Source organism: Populus euphratica, unplaced genomic scaffold (assembly GCF_000495115.2).
Source record: "Populus euphratica unplaced genomic scaffold, PopEup_1.0 scaffold81.1, whole genome shotgun sequence".
Classification (NCBI taxonomy): domain Eukaryota; kingdom Viridiplantae; phylum Streptophyta; class Magnoliopsida; order Malpighiales; family Salicaceae; genus Populus; species Populus euphratica.
This window is the reverse complement of record NW_011499945.1, coordinates 564,417-580,848: the sequence shown is the minus strand read 5'-3', so window position 1 is coordinate 580,848 and position 16,432 is coordinate 564,417. Positions and strand designations below refer to the sequence as shown.

The following is a 16,432-nucleotide window of genomic DNA, read 5'->3' as shown; positions in this document are numbered from 1 at the left end:
TAAACTCATTTAGATTACTCAACACATAATTAGCACGCACACGGCCACAAGGTTCATCCGTAAACTCATTTAGATTACTCAACACATAATTAGCACGCACACGGCCACAAGGTTCATCCGTAAACTCATTTATTAATATTTTTGTTGGTGTATATTGCTGTGAAAACTTCAGCAAAACATATAGACAATCATATCTGCCATATTCAGTATTATTCTTTATATCGTTTAATCCTTTATTTATTGTTTCCTGAAAGCTATGATGCCTGTAGAAGACAGAATAGGTAGTTTGCCGTTAGGGGGGTCTACCTCCATATGAACTTTCATTTTCAAGTTACTGCACAGGAATACTGATACCACTGTGAAGGCACGTCAAAAGCAAAGACAGAGTACCAAAAGGACAGAAGAGGTGAAATTGTTGATGAAACGATGTTTGATTTGGTCAAGGTTTAGCAATGAAACATGAAAAGGACTTGTATTATTTTGATAACTTAGTTTAGAGAAATGCTTGTGGCATCTTATTGCTACCATAGCATCTCCTTGTTCTGGTCGTGGACTCTGTGTGCTCAGTCCGGTCAGAGTTTCCTGGATTATCTTAGCATCAACTCTTATTTTTTATGCTAAAAAACACACAAGTAAAGCCTATATATCCAAAAATTTTAATGAAAGAAAAAATATACAATAGTAACTGGTAGGAGTACTGAATTGGGGGTGAAGATTCTGGTTATTTTTTCTTTAGAATAAAAAAAAGTATTTCATAAGGCATAGATACATTATTATTTTTACATTATAATTATAAAAAGGTAACAAATATGATAGTTGAATCTAGCTATTTAAAAAGGTCTTGACAACTCCATCAGTGAAAATTAGAGAAAATAAGTTTTTATATGGACCTAGACTTTTAAAGAGCAGCTCACACCCTTCCATAGTAATTTTACATGCTTAGTCTTTACTTTAATCATATATCAATAACTTATTTTTCAATCCACCTTTAAACTAGTTTATTTCCGAGGATTTGCTCCATATTGATTTTGACGAAAGATATTTAAAAAGTTGGGAAATACAAGCGTTCGTAAGTCATAATATAATAAATATTAATAATCCAGCCTATCATTTAATTAATAATAATAATAATTTTATTAACATAGATGTTTAAATTATTTTGCGTGCATATTGAACTTAATAAATTTTAAAATTAATAATTATATAATAAGTTTTTTAGTGGCTCTGAGATTTGTGAGATTTAAACTAGTAATCTTTAAAAAATAAATTTAGAGTCTGATTATTTGAATTATATCTCTTAAATTTTTTTTTTATTATTATTGTTAATAATAATAGTGGTGGTAGTAGAAATAATATATAGAAGAATAAATCTCACTATTTTAATTTAAGCAGATCTAATGGACCGGTTGTTTGACATCAAAGTCCAAAACCAAAGCCTAAAGTGTGGGGCTAGGCCCAGAATAATCCAGGGACTTGAAAAAGGAGCCCAAAGAAATAAAAACCTATCAATTTATTAATTAATACTAAAAACCCTAAATCGGCAGGCGGGCAATTTTGATCGACGGGGACGCCAGAGGCTTCCAGAGAGGGAGGCTTAGTCTCCGCTTTTGACTATTCGATGGTATACCTCCGCCAGAAAGGGGATTCTTTGAATTCCGTCATCGCCACGGCAGCCACGGGAGGCTTTCTCTCCATGCGGAAGGACTCGGCGCCTCCGCTCGCTCAGCTGTATTTGGTGCGTTCTTTTGGCTCTAATAAAAGAAGCTGGGATTATGCGTAATAAGGTTATGAGCGATCAATAGAGTATGCCTATGATGATTGACGAAGACCCCCCCGCCCGCGAGCGCACATATATATTGCATCAATACAATGCATTAGCAATTTTTATTTTTTTACAAAATTTAATTGTTAATCAGGGTTTTTTGATTTTATGAGATAGCATCTTGCAGATGGGGGCAAAAGGTCTTTCTTTTTTATCATCTCATTCGCTCTTTCTCTGTTTTTTCATTTTTTTTGTACCATTGATTTGCTTTTGCAATTTGGATGCATGTTTCTATGTGAGATTGAATGCGTGCTTTCTTTAGTAGCTTTCCGTCTGGTTTGTGCATTGCCGTGCATATTAGGGCTTTAATATGACAATGAGAATGTGTTTGTGGTTTAGAAGTTAATTCTCTTTGTTATAGTTTAGGCTTGATTTCATTTCTTGTAAACCAGTGGATTTTGTGTTTCCTATACTAGCTGGGTGCTGCCATTTTGTTCATTGAATTAGGACTAGATTAGCAAAGAGAAGTATGATAATTTGCCCCAAGGATTAGCGTCTGCTTTAGGATATTAAAAATCATGGTTTCTGTTGCACCAACTTGTGCCTAAGTGTCTGAAATTTAGCTCGTGGAATGTTTTACAGCGTTGTAATCTAGCAAGATGATGGTATGGGTCAAAAATCAAGTTTTTGCAAAACTAAGCACCGGACTTCCGCTATTGGGTGCCTCTCTGACAAGTGCTCAATTGGCTAATTGCCAAGAGGAGGCAGAAAAGGATGGAATTTCCGCTGAATTTGGGCCCCGTGGCCTCAAAGCTGATCTGGAGCTTATGCTTTCCCCAGCAACAGAACCTTTCTTTCACTCCAGTTTATCCTCTTCATGGTTTTATTCTCAGTGTTCTTGTTAGTGGCGCTGACCATCTCTTCAATGATTGTCTCGTCTGCTGCTCAACAATGAAGAGGATAGCTCCTCAAGAATACCCTTCTGTTATTGTAGTCTTCATGTTGGACACTCCTCATCTTCATCCCATTTTCTACTATTTCTTTGCAATCCATACTTTCAGAAGCACTAGTGATTTCTGCACCATGGTGGCTTTCATGGGATTGTGTTGAGGAGAAAGTTGGGATAGTGTGGTTGGGGGAGAGGGAGAGAGATAGCAGTAGAGGACAAAATGATCCTCGGAGACTCGGAGTAGAGACTAAAGAGAGAATAATTAGTTCTGTTGTTGAAAATGATGAATATGAATTATTGTATTTGGCATTTTATATGGTTCATCTGAATAGACTCTTCAATTACATTTTCAGCGTTGATAGTTGTTTGTAAATGCTCTATGGTTCTGGTATTTTGGTATGGTCTCCACTCTAAATTCCTTGATTAGTAGATTTTACTTGCACAAGGTGCTGATGACATCCTAGGACCTGCATGTTACTTCACTGTGCACAGCAGTACGCCATAGCAACAACTCCCAAATTATTTCTTTATTGATGGAAGTTTCTGCTGAGTAATGCTCCCTTTTTCTCCCCACAAAAGCCAAGAGAGTGATTTTTGAATCTAAGAAATAAAGGGCGACTAGGTGGCTGGTTTTAGGTGACAATTTCAAAGTGCTACGTATTCAATAATTTCAATGATCGTCCCAATTACCATATTCTAAATGAGATTTTGGGTTATTTAGGTTCATAATGAACCTTATTTAAAAACAGGGAAGTTGCTTTTCTACACATTAGATGCCTCTTTCCACGAGACAAACTATCCTGTCATGGTAGCGAAGGTGTAGAAGTGTGTTGGTATCCGTTATTGAATGGGAGGAATTATTAAACTTAGAAAAGCTTCTTCTCTTTTCAGAATTTTTTATTGTGATGGTACTTCATTTTCTGAGGCTGCGCCTTGAAAGCACAGATACCTATAGAAGACAACACTGAAACAGAGAGTTTGGTGACACAAGAATCCAGATCCAAACAAACTCTTCATTTCGAAGTTTATGCAGAGGAACCCAGTTGTCGGCAAATCAGTAAAACAACAAATTCATTGTTTTGAATCTTTTGATAGCTTAGTTTGGAGCATTACTTGTAAGTTTAAGGATCATAATTCCCAGTTGACTATACATGCAGGTATCATTACCTTTTTGTTCATGTTGTTGGATCTTTAAACTCAATACAAATGGAGTTTTGCTGGAGGGGCCCAACAGGGTTCATGATGTTTCTAGAGAGAGAAACTAAATATTAGCTGCAAGTGAATATAGCAGTTTGACTAACTTAGATTTGGAATTTTCGGACTGGCATACCACATGATGGAACTGCATAAGATCTCTGTTAGCATGAAAATGTTGTATGATGTCTGAAAACTTCCACGAATTGGAACAAATTGTTGATTAGCAGTTAACTCATAATATGTTAACATGCCACATGCTCCATGCACCAACCCTCCTTTCCAAAGCGACCCAAAAGAAGAATAGGAAAGAGAAGTGGACGATATTGGGACCAAAATTGGCTGATAACAGAAGAGGGGATAGCAAACGTCAATTTCATCTCATAAGTTGAAGTTATCTTTTCCACCAGAAAGAAATGACATAATTACTTTCTTGCGTGTTTTTAAATTTCCTGTCCTTCTGTGACATCATCCAGGATTAAATTTGCAGACCAGGTGAAGTTAAGATAAATCTACCTCAATAATGAAGCACCCATATATTATTAATTCATCCTTCCTTTGTCATGAAAGATGCGGTTGCATCGCAGCGCATCAGTGCTCAACTCTTGAACAGTTAAGATGTGCCGTCACCGCTACAGACATTATTAGGTATGTATTTAGAACTAGTACCCAGCAAGGCAATAAAAGCTCACACCAAGAAAATGATTCTTTGGATGGAGCCTTGTAACAGGGAAATTGTGGGGGTGATCTTGGGATTTCTGAATGCCTTGTTCATTTATTTGAAGTTCAGCTAGCTAATGATTTTCATTTTCAAATCCACTTGATTTTGAAGTCAATAAACATCCAATGACAGAACACCAAAAAAGATCAGTAGTAGCAAAAGGGTCTATTCATTTCAAAGTAAAAATCATGGGAACCACCCGAAAAGCAGCTTTGCTCCCCTTGCCTTGCAGCTGCCACTAACAATTAGTAGTAGTTAGTGGAAACAAGAACAGGAAACTTCAAGAAAGGGGAGTGGGTAATTATCTAGGTGGTGATCAAGTGGTAAAGATTTGGGATTAAGAGGTTTGCTCCTTCTGTGGTCTCAGGTTCGAGTCCTTGATTGCTCATATGATGGTCACTGGAGGCTTACATGGTCGTTAACTTCAGGGCCCGTGGGATTAGTCGTGGTGCGCGCAAGCTGGCTCGGATACCCACGTTAATCTATAAAAAAAAAGAAAGGGGAGGGGGTCCCTCTGCAAATGCCATTACTTCGCTTTCAAGACCAATCAACTTCTTTCCCAGATTTTAGTTGGAGAGAGACCAACCTTTCCCCCAAACAACATTAAGTCCAAGTAATGCTGGTTCAGTAACGGATTGATAGAGTATAGTTGCAGACATGGGCAATTGTGCTTCAGTTCGAAAGAAAGCCGGCCCTGCTATGAAATTCAGTTGCCCCATTGATTCTCGAGGAAACTGTATCTTTATTGAATCACCAGTGAAGGGCAGCAGCAAAGTCTACGGTGATCACTCCATGACTGAAAAACTCAATTCCAAGCCCCAGTCCTTGTCTCCAAAGCCTTGTCAAGCCAGTTTTCATGACAAGGGTACGATTCTGACTTTATTTTATCCTGTAAAATATCCATCTTTTGTGTGCCATTATTACCTCCTGTCCTTTATTTACCTTTTTTCTAATTTGCTTTCCAGTTGAATGGTTTGTGGATGTGAAATGTTGAATAGATGCTGATCCTGTAAATGTTGAAATGGAATGCAAACGATGTCCCTCGTTAGACTGCGACCTTAATTTCGATGAATGCAGCTGGCTGCATCTTGGTTATTGTTACTGATGGAATTCTTATCGGCCATGAAATTCGTTGATCTACCTCTGATCGCCGATCTGATGATGAAAATGAAAAGGGACGTTTTACCTGCAAATAACAAGTTCTTCCTATATAAGAAATGTATATGAATAGCCTTCATGATAAGGGTTGGGTTCTGGAGTTTGCTCGTGCTTAATTCTAAGTAGGTCTTCCAATAATACTTCAGTTGTCTTGTCTATCCTGGTTATTAGGTTAAGTTATATGTGAGTATTCCATTTAACAATCTGTGTAGACAGGCGCCAGGCAGTCATTCTGAAATCTCCATGATGTCTGCAAAGCATTCAACAAACTGCAGTTTTGGTTTATGAATTAATCTTAAGAAGCATGAAATATATGATAACTTAATCGGATAAAATTCCATATGATTCTGGAACTTCATGCTTGTAGATAATCGTTTAAGGCCATGGCATCCTATGGACATTGTCCTTAACAAACCTCTGGTTAATATGAACATCCTGAGTATCTTTCATTAATCTATGCCCTGTTTTTGTCTTGAACATGAAACGCTGATCATCCATATTTGATTAACATATAAAATTGAAAATTGTGCATGTTTAATCATCAAGATGTAATTTGGCATCATTGAAGATCATTCTCCTTAAGGTCCTCATGTGATGTGCTAACTCCTGCAGTTTTCGTATCGAGTCTCAGACTGCATCTGAATTTATGTCGCTGTTCCTCTTGATCTGCTCTCTAAACCCGCTGAGCATTTGTCTTAAGTATGCCTCTTACTTGTTCAGGTAACCAAGAGGATATGTTTTTTGATTCTCATCCCTGGATAGAGTCTGATTGTGAAGATTACCTCAGTGTCGATGGTGGTGAGGTTTCCTTAAATTTCTTTCTGTGGCTTAATTTCTTCCGAGAAACTCCTACTTTTAACATAAATCACTGTTGAGATTTCTATGCGTACATCTTTGGTTTTCAATTAGGTTAACTCATTTATTCAGATTTTACTCCATCACGTTGCACTACTCCTATTCACCAAGGCAGCTATATAGAAACCCCTCCACGTGAAGAATCTCTCTGTGCTATCACTTCAGCGAGGTCAATAGCTGAACCTTCTCCAGCTGACATGAAGAAGCAACTAATCGAGCTCTTTCGAGAGAACATCAGTAGCGAGCTGGCTAATAACAACCAAAGTTTCCAAGACAAAGTCAATGGCAAGCCTACAACTGCTTACCTCTCTCCGAAATGTACAAGTAGAAGTCCATATCAGTCTGCAGAAAGCTCTGTCCGCAGCAGTGAAACAACTCCACACATAGATTCCAAATCTGGGAAAGAGAAACCAACTCATTCTGCACACTGCTGCCTTCCAAATGTTGTGCGGAGCCTGAGCTTCAGTGAGAGGAAGAGGAGGCTGAGCCATGCCTATGGTGGTGGACAGTAATAAGCTTTTCCCCAGTCAACTTTTTTCTGTTCTTGAAAGCAGAACTGTATGGGCACACTGCAAGGAATGGAAACTAGAATACTTTCTCAACTATACTTGTCTTTATTCTGAAGAAAGCAATTTGTGAACTGGGTTCTATATATTAATATATTCTGCAGGAGCTTGTTGAGCTTTTCCAAAATCAAGAAAAACGAAAATGATTCCTTTCGTTTGCCTGTGCTTGTATTGTTGTATGACCTTGATCCATAGACTAAGAAAATAGCTAATGTTCAATAATATAGTATCGTCTGCAGGTATTTGAACAGAAAAAGAATGACAAATGTAAAATCTTTGTTTATCAGATAACACCGAGAGATGAGCTAGACATTGCGCAACTAGTGAAAACAAAATGTGAGAAATCTCCTCTCCAGGTCTAATGGAAAATTGGAGTCAACGTGAAGAGATCTTCCATCAGAGACTATTGGATTTTGTTTCCTCCATGGTTCCTCATGTTTAGCCAATGAACCATGACCGGTAGAACATAAAATGCAAAGTGAAAATTTTAGAAAAGAAAAGCGGAATAAAAATGGCATACCTGTGTACTTATTAGCAGGAACTCATCATCTCGTGCTCTATCTTCTTAAACAAGCTACAAGCGGCAATGGCCACAAAGATTCTGTCTTTCGTTTCGTCCACGGACTGGAAATAGGCACGTCTCAAGACTTCTTCATTATCAATGTCCCACAAACAACCCAAAACCCTAAGGAAAATCCTGCTGCCATGCCTAAGTAAAACCACAGCATTTCACCATCATCTTCATCCTCGACCTCATCATCTCTGAATTCTGGTGCTGAACAGTTGGTTGGTAATGGAGACCTGCAAAGCTGAGAGTTACTTTCGTATATAGATGAATCATTGAAGGTTTGGAATTGGTTGGTTGATGGAATTGGTCCTGATAAGTTAGTGTATGACAGATTCAAGTGATTCAAGAAAGTCATGGAAGACATGCTTGGAGGAATCGGACCTGAAAGATGGTTATTTGAGAGGTCAAGAGTTTCTAACCGTTGCAGGCTTCCAATCCAGTCAGGAATCTTTCCAGTCAATTGAGTCCAAGACAAATTCAAGGTACCCAGGTATGTGAGATTAATCATCTCTTCTGGGATTTCTCCCTTTAAATTATTGCTTGACAGTTCTAAGACATTAACAATGCCAAGTGTGAGGTTGTACTCAAGTTGTCTTCCCTTCACGATCAAATCCATACTCTGACGATAGGAAACTGTGAAGTCTGGAGGATCCTGCTCATAGGAAGATGGAGCTTGCAAGCCACTTAAATTGCCAAGACACGTTGGAATGAAACTGGATAAATGATTATGAGCTAGATCTAAGATATGGAGATGAGGGAGGCGACATGGTTGTTCAGGAATGTTTCCATTGAACATGTTGCCTCTTAGTAACGCTGGCAGTATACTTCAGACAACCTATTTCCCCCAAGATCCAAAAGGATCAAACCTGTCCAGTTTTGTAAGGACGGGGAGAGTTCTCCAGAGAAGTTGTTGCTTAAGAATTTCAAAACTTGAAGGTAGGGTGAAAAACAATTTGAATCAGGAATGTCCCCAAACAGATTGTTTCTGGACAGGTCAAGGTGACTCAAACTCATTTCCTCCCAAGGAATATTGATATTTCCAGAAAAGATTATTTGAAAGAACAAGTGTTCCCAAATTCTTTAGGCTGGTTATGAATGGGGGAATGTTACCATGAAGTGAGTTACCAGAAAGGTTTAGGCCCGTTAACGATGACATTTCTTTACAGATATTCAGAGAGATGGGACCTAACAAAAAATTACTCTTTAAATTTAGTACACTCACATTATACCAAATTGGGAGCGAACCCTCCTAGAAATTGGAACTCAAATCAACCCAAGCACCTGATCTAAATTGCAATGAACTGGGGATTTCCCCAAATTGATTACCAAAGAGATCCTGCAAAAAACGATGAGGAGATAATTTCCCAAGCCAATTAGGAATCTTGCCTGAAATTGCCGCATTTTTCAAGGTCAGAATGGAAAGGCCTTTCCGAGTGCTTAGCCATTGAGGAAATGTGGAACCCAAATGGCAATCAACAATTTCAATGTCTTGAAGGCTAAAAGAGGAACCACTCATTTCTTATCTTGATAGCTAGAGACATTCTAATAGAATCTCTCCAACTTTTCAAGGCTCAAGAAATGAGTTTCAGACACAATATCTCTCCCAAGAATGCCATTTTAGATTCAGAGAAACTAATTTGATAACTGTCCAATGTATCAGGGATCGTCCCGTTCATTGCATTGGAACTCAAATCTAATGTCTCTAAATCATTCAAACTTCCAATAGATGATGGAATTGAACCGGAAAAGGAGTTGCTCTGAAGATATAGATATAGAGATCTCAAATGCTTGAAATGTCCAATTGACTCTGGTATCTGTCCACTGAATTTATTACCTACCAGTTGTAATGCCTCCAAACTAGCATTACAATATCCAGACAGACCTGCAACAAGATCAATGGGGCCTTTCATTCCAGAAATACTAAGGTCCAGGACCTCGAGAGTACTAATATTGGACAACCAGCGAGGCAAAAAATTGCTGAAATTATTATATCCAAGGCGAAGAATGCGAAGAGCAGTTAAATTCGTTGTTGGAAGAGAATCAGGAAACTTCTTAGATCTCGACAGATGCAATTGCGACAGACGAGGAAGCATATTAGCAACTTACCGCTTAAGCATGAAAACTTAAAACCCGCTAACTCTGTTAAATCACCAGGATCAATAAAGGTAGAATTTAATGGATTTTGAAGATGAAGCTTAATGACATGTCCTGTCTGCTCGCTGCAGCCTAGCTCGGACCATCTAATAGATTGGTTGTTATTAATGTGCAACAACCATTGACTATTGCACCAACCATGTGCACTCATCCAAGATGTCAAAGGTTGACAGCTATTATTGTTGAAGAAGAGCTGGAGTTGGCAGCCACCTTTGTTGAAGAAAAGCCTTCATAAATGGCTATAAATAGAGGCATATGTAAGAGAGCAAAATGTGTGAAGAGAATTATGAAAATGTGAAGATAGTAGAAAGGAAGAGAGAGCTGCAATGGCAGCAGCTGCAAGTGCAGCAAAGAGAGTTGAAAGTTGAGTATGAAAGGGTGTAATCCTCCTCCTCCGTGTATATGTTTTTATTCTTTCTCTATCTCTAAATATATTGACTTCTCCCGTGGATGTAGGCGGTTTTGCTGAACCACGTTAAATATTATGTCAGTGTGCTTGACTCTCCTATAAGCAAGTATCAGAACATCACCGGTCGGAATTTCTCAACACCATCCACAGCAATCTTTGCCAACCCAAGATGAAGCTCAATGACATGTCATGTCTTTAAGACCTTGTTTGAACCAAAGAAGTGCTTTCCTCTCAAGCTCAACGCATCCGGCAGCGGTGGAAATGCTGGAATTGGGACTCAGTTTAGTAGCTTCAAGGGAAACAAACTTTGAAAACAAGTAAAGAAAAATCAGAAATGAAAGCTGGAAGCAGGTTCTCTCTTTCACCATAAACGTTCTGACACAAAGACCTCTCAATGCAAATGTTTTTATAGATTATGACAACGAGGAAGGTGGCGTCTGGCATGCACATAGATGAGTTAATCTGTCAGCATTTACGCACTCCATAAGTCAACAACGAAGTGAAGATGACTATTACAAGTGTATGACCGTTAAAAACAGTACATCAGTCGAGTTAATGGCAATGATACTATTATTTATACGTAGAAAAATCAAGAAAATCATTATAATCCGCAAAACCTGGCCTTTCTAATCATATTAAAGGGGAGCTTGAACTGTGCGTCGTCCTCGAAGTTAAACCTTTATATATATATATATATATATATAAAATTTTATGTAAATAAATAAAATTCTATTCTCAAAATATACAATATGTTATGTAAAGTTGTATTTCATAAAAGCAAAATGCAACGTCATGAATGGAAATCAGATTTCATATCCCTGGGCTTATAAATCCTTTTAGATGATGGGCTTAAACTCTAGGTCAGTCCATATCCATTTTCCTTTGACCCCGGGCCCAGACCTTTACTTTCAGGACTGAACTGAACTGACTTCAATGTAAGTCAGTGGAAAAAAGAGAGAAAAAACAGAATACGAAGAAGAAGCGGAAAATGACTCCAGGCAGTAGCCGGAGGAATGCGCGAAGCAGAACGTCGTCCTCCACCGAACCAAACGACGGAGGCGACAATTCTTTTGGAAACACGAAACCTAGACGGAGAGATAGAAATAAAAACCAGAATTCGATTCGGATTTTGAACGTTGACATCAAAATCATGCTAGGAATTAGCGTTTTAGCTTTCTTCGTAATTTTTTTGGTGATTAATAATCTTATTATAAATCCTGCTGGAAAAGCAGTAAGGCCTAGGGTTATCACTCCATTTCCTTCTCCTAAACTCATGGACCTTCCTCAAGTAAGTAGTAATCGATTCCTCAACTAATCTCTTTATGTTTTTAATATACTTTTTGTTGATTAGATTAATTTCTCATGTTTTCAGTTTCAAGGAAAGCATAGAGAGAGCTTATATTGGGGAACTTATCGTCCTCATGTTTATTTTGGAATTCGCGCAAGGTATTCCATTGTGATAATGACTTTCTAATTTATTAAGTTTTTTTAGCGTTTTAAGGTTATTCCATTGTGCATGTAATTTTCGAATTGGAAATGGTGGATGCGGAATTGGTTGGCAGGACTCCTCGGTCTTTGATAGCTGGATTGATGTGGATTGGTGTGAAGGATGGGATGTATCATATGCGACATGTGTGTCAAGACTCTGATGAGCTTAGCACGTATGGCTGGACGCAGCATAATGGTCGTGATTTTGGAGATCAGGTGTTGGTTGATCAGGGATTGAAGTTAGCTACGAGTTTCTTGAAATCCAAGAGTGAAGGAAGTGGATATGGAGGTGATTGGGCCGTTCAAATTGATGTGCAAACTGATAAGTAATTGGCCTTACTCGTCACTTGAATGATTTCTCTGTTCAATTTGTATGGTGCGTTCTATGTATGTTTTTTTGCCACTAGTTGGATAGAGTGTTTAAATGAGAAAATTCTGGTAGCTAGTTTTTTAAGCTTCCTGATGCAGTTGGTGTTCCTCATGGTGATTTTGTAGATCCGAGAGGGATAATGAAATGCTGAGACATGGGCATTTGTTCTTCTATTTGGCTGATGAAAGTGGACATGTCCTAAATTTGGCAGGAGATACCTCAGACATCGATAAGAATTCTCATTTAGCATCAGGTTCACGATCTGATATTGGGGATTGGCAGCTACATTTGGAATCCAAGGTAATATGGAAATGGATTGACAGCTATCATCTCTCACCTTGCTTTGTGAATTATGTATCACCAATCTTCGTTTTTCCTTGTCATGAACATTTGCAGCTGTTAATTGTCTGGTGATGTTGTTTCTTTTTATCTTGAGTCTTGATCTGGAGCCAACTTCGTTCTTTTTTAGGATGTTTTGGAGCTCCACTATTCTGGTTTCAGGACACCTCATATTCACAATTTATCTGATCTTGTCCAGCAGAATCTCGGAGCCCAAGTATTGTACTGTTTAAGTTTTTATTGAAAAATACCTTGGTGTCTAATATCTTAAAGGAAGTGTGCATGTTTTGAGTTCCTATTCTGGTTTGTCTTGATTTCTCTGTGTTGCTTTGCTGCATCTTGCCAGGTAAGAAAGTTTGGCCAACTGCTTCTATCTGACTCATCTGAAGATTCTCCAAACATTCTAGTTTTTCAGGTATTGTGTGCTCATCATAATTCTTGTCCTAAAACACAGGGGACTGTTTACAGACTCTACATCACGTTAGATTTCTAAATTTTGCAGATTTCTGCAAGTATTCCTTTCAAAGCAGATATTGTTTTTGTATCTGGAACCGAAGTGAAAACTTCAAAAGTAGAAGAACGTGTGAGCAGGCTTACAGGTTTTATCCATATCAATTCCATCTCCATAAAAAAATGCCCTTCACTCCTAACCATTGAAGTTTTCTCTTAGTTGTATTATAGTTCTTACCACTTCCTCTACGTGATTCTTTGTCCTGACAAATTGGGAAAGTAGAGAATCCTAGTAATGTAGGGTGATCTATTGTCATTGCATAATTATAATTCTTATCCCATCCTTTATTACACCTGACTTCTATATTTGCCATAAAAAAATTCTTATTTTTATATGTACTGTTCAGGTGCCTCGCTGAGAAGTTTATTACAAGATAGGAAAACAGAGTTTGATATCAAATTTGAGCGGTGCTTTAAAGTTGCTGACAAGGTAAATATCTAGGGAAAGTACAACATGTTCTATTTCTCAAATTTTATCATCATGCTCAGCAATGAGTGCTTTGCTACTACTAGATGTCCTTTTCATTGTCATGTAGGTGATGTGTTATAAGAGTTGTCATGATTCTCTGTTATGATGTACTTCAGTTTTGAATACATTTTGGAATAATGATTCTCTGTTATGATGTACTTCAATTTTGAATACATTTTGGAATAATGAATGTAGGAGTTAAAATGATTCAAATTCAATGACTGAAAAATCTTGTGCAATTTTGGCATCTTGTTTAATTGTGAATGCTCATGGTGTCGTAAGTGGATGTGGAGCCTATCCAAGACCTTGTTTCCTCTTTCTTAATGGTTTCTTCATCACTCTTCCTGGAATTTCTTATTTGAGTGGTTTATCTTACTTTCTTCCAAAAGTGACTCTTGAAATGTTGCATATGTCTCTTTCAAATCCTTTCTCCTTCTATAGACTTCAAGGCTTTTAGAAGCACATGCTCATCTTTTGGGGATCTTCTCACTTATGCAGGAGGACATAAGCCAAGGTCACATGGCATAGTACAGCACTAATTGATGAATACTAAAATGTTATCCTATGCACAATAAAGCATGCATTTCACTAGGCTATAGACATTATTCTCTGGCATTGAAGAAGGTTTTTTTAGGATTATGATGAAGTGGCAATTGTAAAGTCCCAAATATATATTTCCTTTGAATTAAAAGAATTCTGACTTCTTCTAATTGTTTGCTCAGCTTGAACCTGAATCCACAATTGTTGGTAAGGCTGCTATTGCTAATATGTTGGGAGGCATTGGCTACTTCTATGGTCAATCAAAGATTTCATTCCCTGAAAATTCTAATGTAAGTTGTATGCATTTGTTTTTTATTTTCTATTTTTAGTGCAACCTATAATCTCTTTAATAAGTGTGTAGTAATTAAATGCTCAATTTAAAATCCTGCTGTTCATTAATAGCATAAATTCCTACTCTCTGTGTTTCGAGTACTGATTCATGTCTCAAGTTGAATACTTCTTAAGGTTCTGGTTGTTAGTTGTTTAACTTGGCTACTCCTTTTGCTTTCAAAATTGCTGCAGTTGTTCTAAAAGCACAATTTGATAGGAAAAGGCTTTTGAGAGTGTCACATTTAATCCAAAATTGTGACATAAGGGCACCATTTGATAGGAGAAGTCTTTCATCGTCTTAGAAATGCTAAAATCAGTGCTCATATGGGTCCAACTTAAGTGAACTGTACTTGTTCATGTCTTTGCAGTTAGGATGCCATGTGCCATGTAGTGCATGGACTGGTAGTAAGAAAAAAATATTAAATTATGAGTAAGCATTATCTATATCAGTTCAGTAGATGCCAGGAGCTCTCTTTCTTCCACACTTATCCCGTTAAAGTGATGTTGTTCTGCATTCACAATTCATCTGGCCTGACTGTTTCTTTTCACCCTAACTGTGTTCTTTTTATGTATGATCCCTGTCATATTTTTTTATGTCTGGCAAAGTCATACAGTTGGCCATTTTCCTTGCAGCTTAGAGGACATGATAATTTTATTTCATATTGGCCAGCTGAGCTGTATACAGCTGTTCCAAGCCGACAATTCTTTCCAAGGGGATTTTTATGGGATGAAGGTTTTCATCAATTGTTGATCTGGTCAGGTCCAATTTCCTATTACAGTATGGAGTTAATTTGTATTGCTGTTGTGCTAACTAATAATTTTTTTGGGCACAAGCAGGCGTTGGGATATCCATATTTGTTTGGATATTATTGGTCACTGGTTAGATTTAATGAACATAGATGGATGGATTCCACGTGAGCAGATTTTGGGTTCTGAAGCTCGAAGGTATCATAATTGTATTGTTCAAATATTTTGAAGTGAATTTAAATCTTAAAGTTTGGCTGCCTCCTTTAAAAAAACTCCTAAAATTTGGCTGGAGAGATTATTTGCCACAGTCATCATTGAAGTAATTTTGCAATGTCTTTTCTGTTGTAATTGCAGTAAGGTTCCAGAGGAATTTGTTGTTCAGTATCCATCTAATGGAAATCCACCCACCCTATTTTTGGTTATTCGTGGTAAGGCTATTTGCAATTACATTTTCATCACCGTATTGTAAAAATTTTGCACACTTCTTTCTTGTGTGATAGAATTGCTTTAGCTCTGCTAGTCTTAAGGTAGAGAGCAACACCTGTCTTTCTAAATAGCAAGAAAAGTCTAATTTAATGAGACGCCATCTTCCTTAAAAGTACAAATCATGTAACTATAAAGAAACTTATTTTCTTCTGTCTCGTTTGCTAAATCTTGGGGTGGTTCAAGCAACTTCTTTTCATTTTCTTATAATTTATGGTGTGCATGTTCTTAAATTATTTGGTAAATGTTTTTCTATGTGCACTTATAGTCAAATTGTTTAAAGATGATTGCAAATGTGGTGTTGCCATCTCCAGATCTACTTGATGGGATGGAGAAAAATAAGTTCACTGCCACTGAAAGAAATGGGATCACTTCCTTCCTTGAACGGGCTTTTGTTCGCTTGGAAGCTTGGTTCCAGTGGTACAACACAACGCAGAAAGGTATTCCATTTTTCTACAGCTATCGGTTCTGCACTGTATTAATTTATGTCAGAGTTTTAAATAGGTTTAAGCAGCTGGAGGTTTTTTATGAGTGTTAACTGTAAATCAAAAATCAGCTGTCAGATCACGAGAGAGATGAGTACACAACCAAAAAAGGTTGGCATAAGGATTTGTTATTTACTTTCTCCCCTGCCCAGTTAACTATAACAACAATTACATGCTTCTATAAATTGCAGCTCAGCTTAGTTGTTGATGGAAAAGAAAGATAAATATGCCCTTAGCCTGAGATGTATACTAACACCCTTTTTTAAAATTAAGGTGCTTACTTTACTTGTTTTATCTTTGTGGATGCAGGGAAAGAGATGGGGAGCGATTATTGG

At 37.6% G+C, this 16,432-nt stretch overlaps 2 protein-coding genes, 1 long non-coding RNA gene and 1 pseudogene across 4 annotated transcripts in view; 3 read left to right on the top strand and 1 right to left on the bottom strand.

Moving 5' to 3' along the window:
* The first annotated feature begins 1,519 nt into the window (after positions 1-1,519).
* Positions 1,520-3,110, top strand: LOC105137469 (uncharacterized). 2 transcript variants are annotated; one of them, XR_844591.1, is made up of 2 exons: positions 1,520-1,962; positions 2,405-3,110. It is a non-coding gene; the product is annotated as an uncharacterized LOC105137469 (long non-coding RNA). The 2 variants fall into 2 exon arrangements; XR_844590.1 differs by having other exon boundaries at positions 1,521-1,735.
* A 2,021-nt stretch (positions 3,111-5,131) lies between these two features.
* On the top strand, positions 5,132-7,427 carry LOC105137468 (uncharacterized protein At3g27210-like). The gene is made up of 3 exons (XM_011043212.1): positions 5,132-5,491; positions 6,505-6,582; positions 6,712-7,427. Exons 1-3 carry the CDS (start codon positions 5,284-5,286, stop codon positions 7,149-7,151), a joined length of 726 nt encoding a protein of 241 aa, XP_011041514.1. The 5' UTR covers positions 5,132-5,283; the 3' UTR covers positions 7,152-7,427.
* Positions 7,428-7,731: 304 nt separating this feature from the next.
* Positions 7,732-9,866, bottom strand: LOC105137514 (phytosulfokine receptor 1-like; annotated as a pseudogene).
* Positions 9,867-11,282: 1,416 nt separating this feature from the next.
* The window catches only part of LOC105137467 (mannosyl-oligosaccharide glucosidase GCS1-like), a 9,028-nt gene continuing 3,878 nt past the window's right edge, over positions 11,283-16,432 (top strand). The window contains exons 1-13 of the mRNA XM_011043211.1: positions 11,283-11,624; positions 11,709-11,782; positions 11,899-12,150; positions 12,320-12,494; positions 12,664-12,750; positions 12,880-12,948; positions 13,036-13,132; positions 13,391-13,473; positions 14,235-14,342; positions 15,016-15,137; positions 15,220-15,327; positions 15,484-15,557; positions 15,927-16,052. Of these exons, the coding sequence (XP_011041513.1) occupies positions 11,325-11,624; positions 11,709-11,782; positions 11,899-12,150; positions 12,320-12,494; positions 12,664-12,750; positions 12,880-12,948; positions 13,036-13,132; positions 13,391-13,473; positions 14,235-14,342; positions 15,016-15,137; positions 15,220-15,327; positions 15,484-15,557; positions 15,927-16,052 (1,675 nt within the window). The 5' untranslated portion in view covers positions 11,283-11,324. The remainder of the gene's footprint in view (positions 11,625-11,708; positions 11,783-11,898; positions 12,151-12,319; positions 12,495-12,663; positions 12,751-12,879; positions 12,949-13,035; positions 13,133-13,390; positions 13,474-14,234; positions 14,343-15,015; positions 15,138-15,219; positions 15,328-15,483; positions 15,558-15,926; positions 16,053-16,432) is intronic.

Coding starts and splice junctions, on each gene's coding strand:
- LOC105137468 (XM_011043212.1), top strand. CDS start 5,284: ATGGGCAATTGTGCTTCAGTTCGAAAGAAAGCCGGCCCTGCTATGAAA. Junction 5,492..6,504: donor AGCCAGTTTTCATGACAAGG/GTACGATTCTGA, acceptor TTACTTGTTCAG/GTAACCAAGAGGATATGTTT. Junction 6,583..6,711: donor TTACCTCAGTGTCGATGGTG/GTGAGGTTTCCT, acceptor TCATTTATTCAG/ATTTTACTCCATCACGTTGC.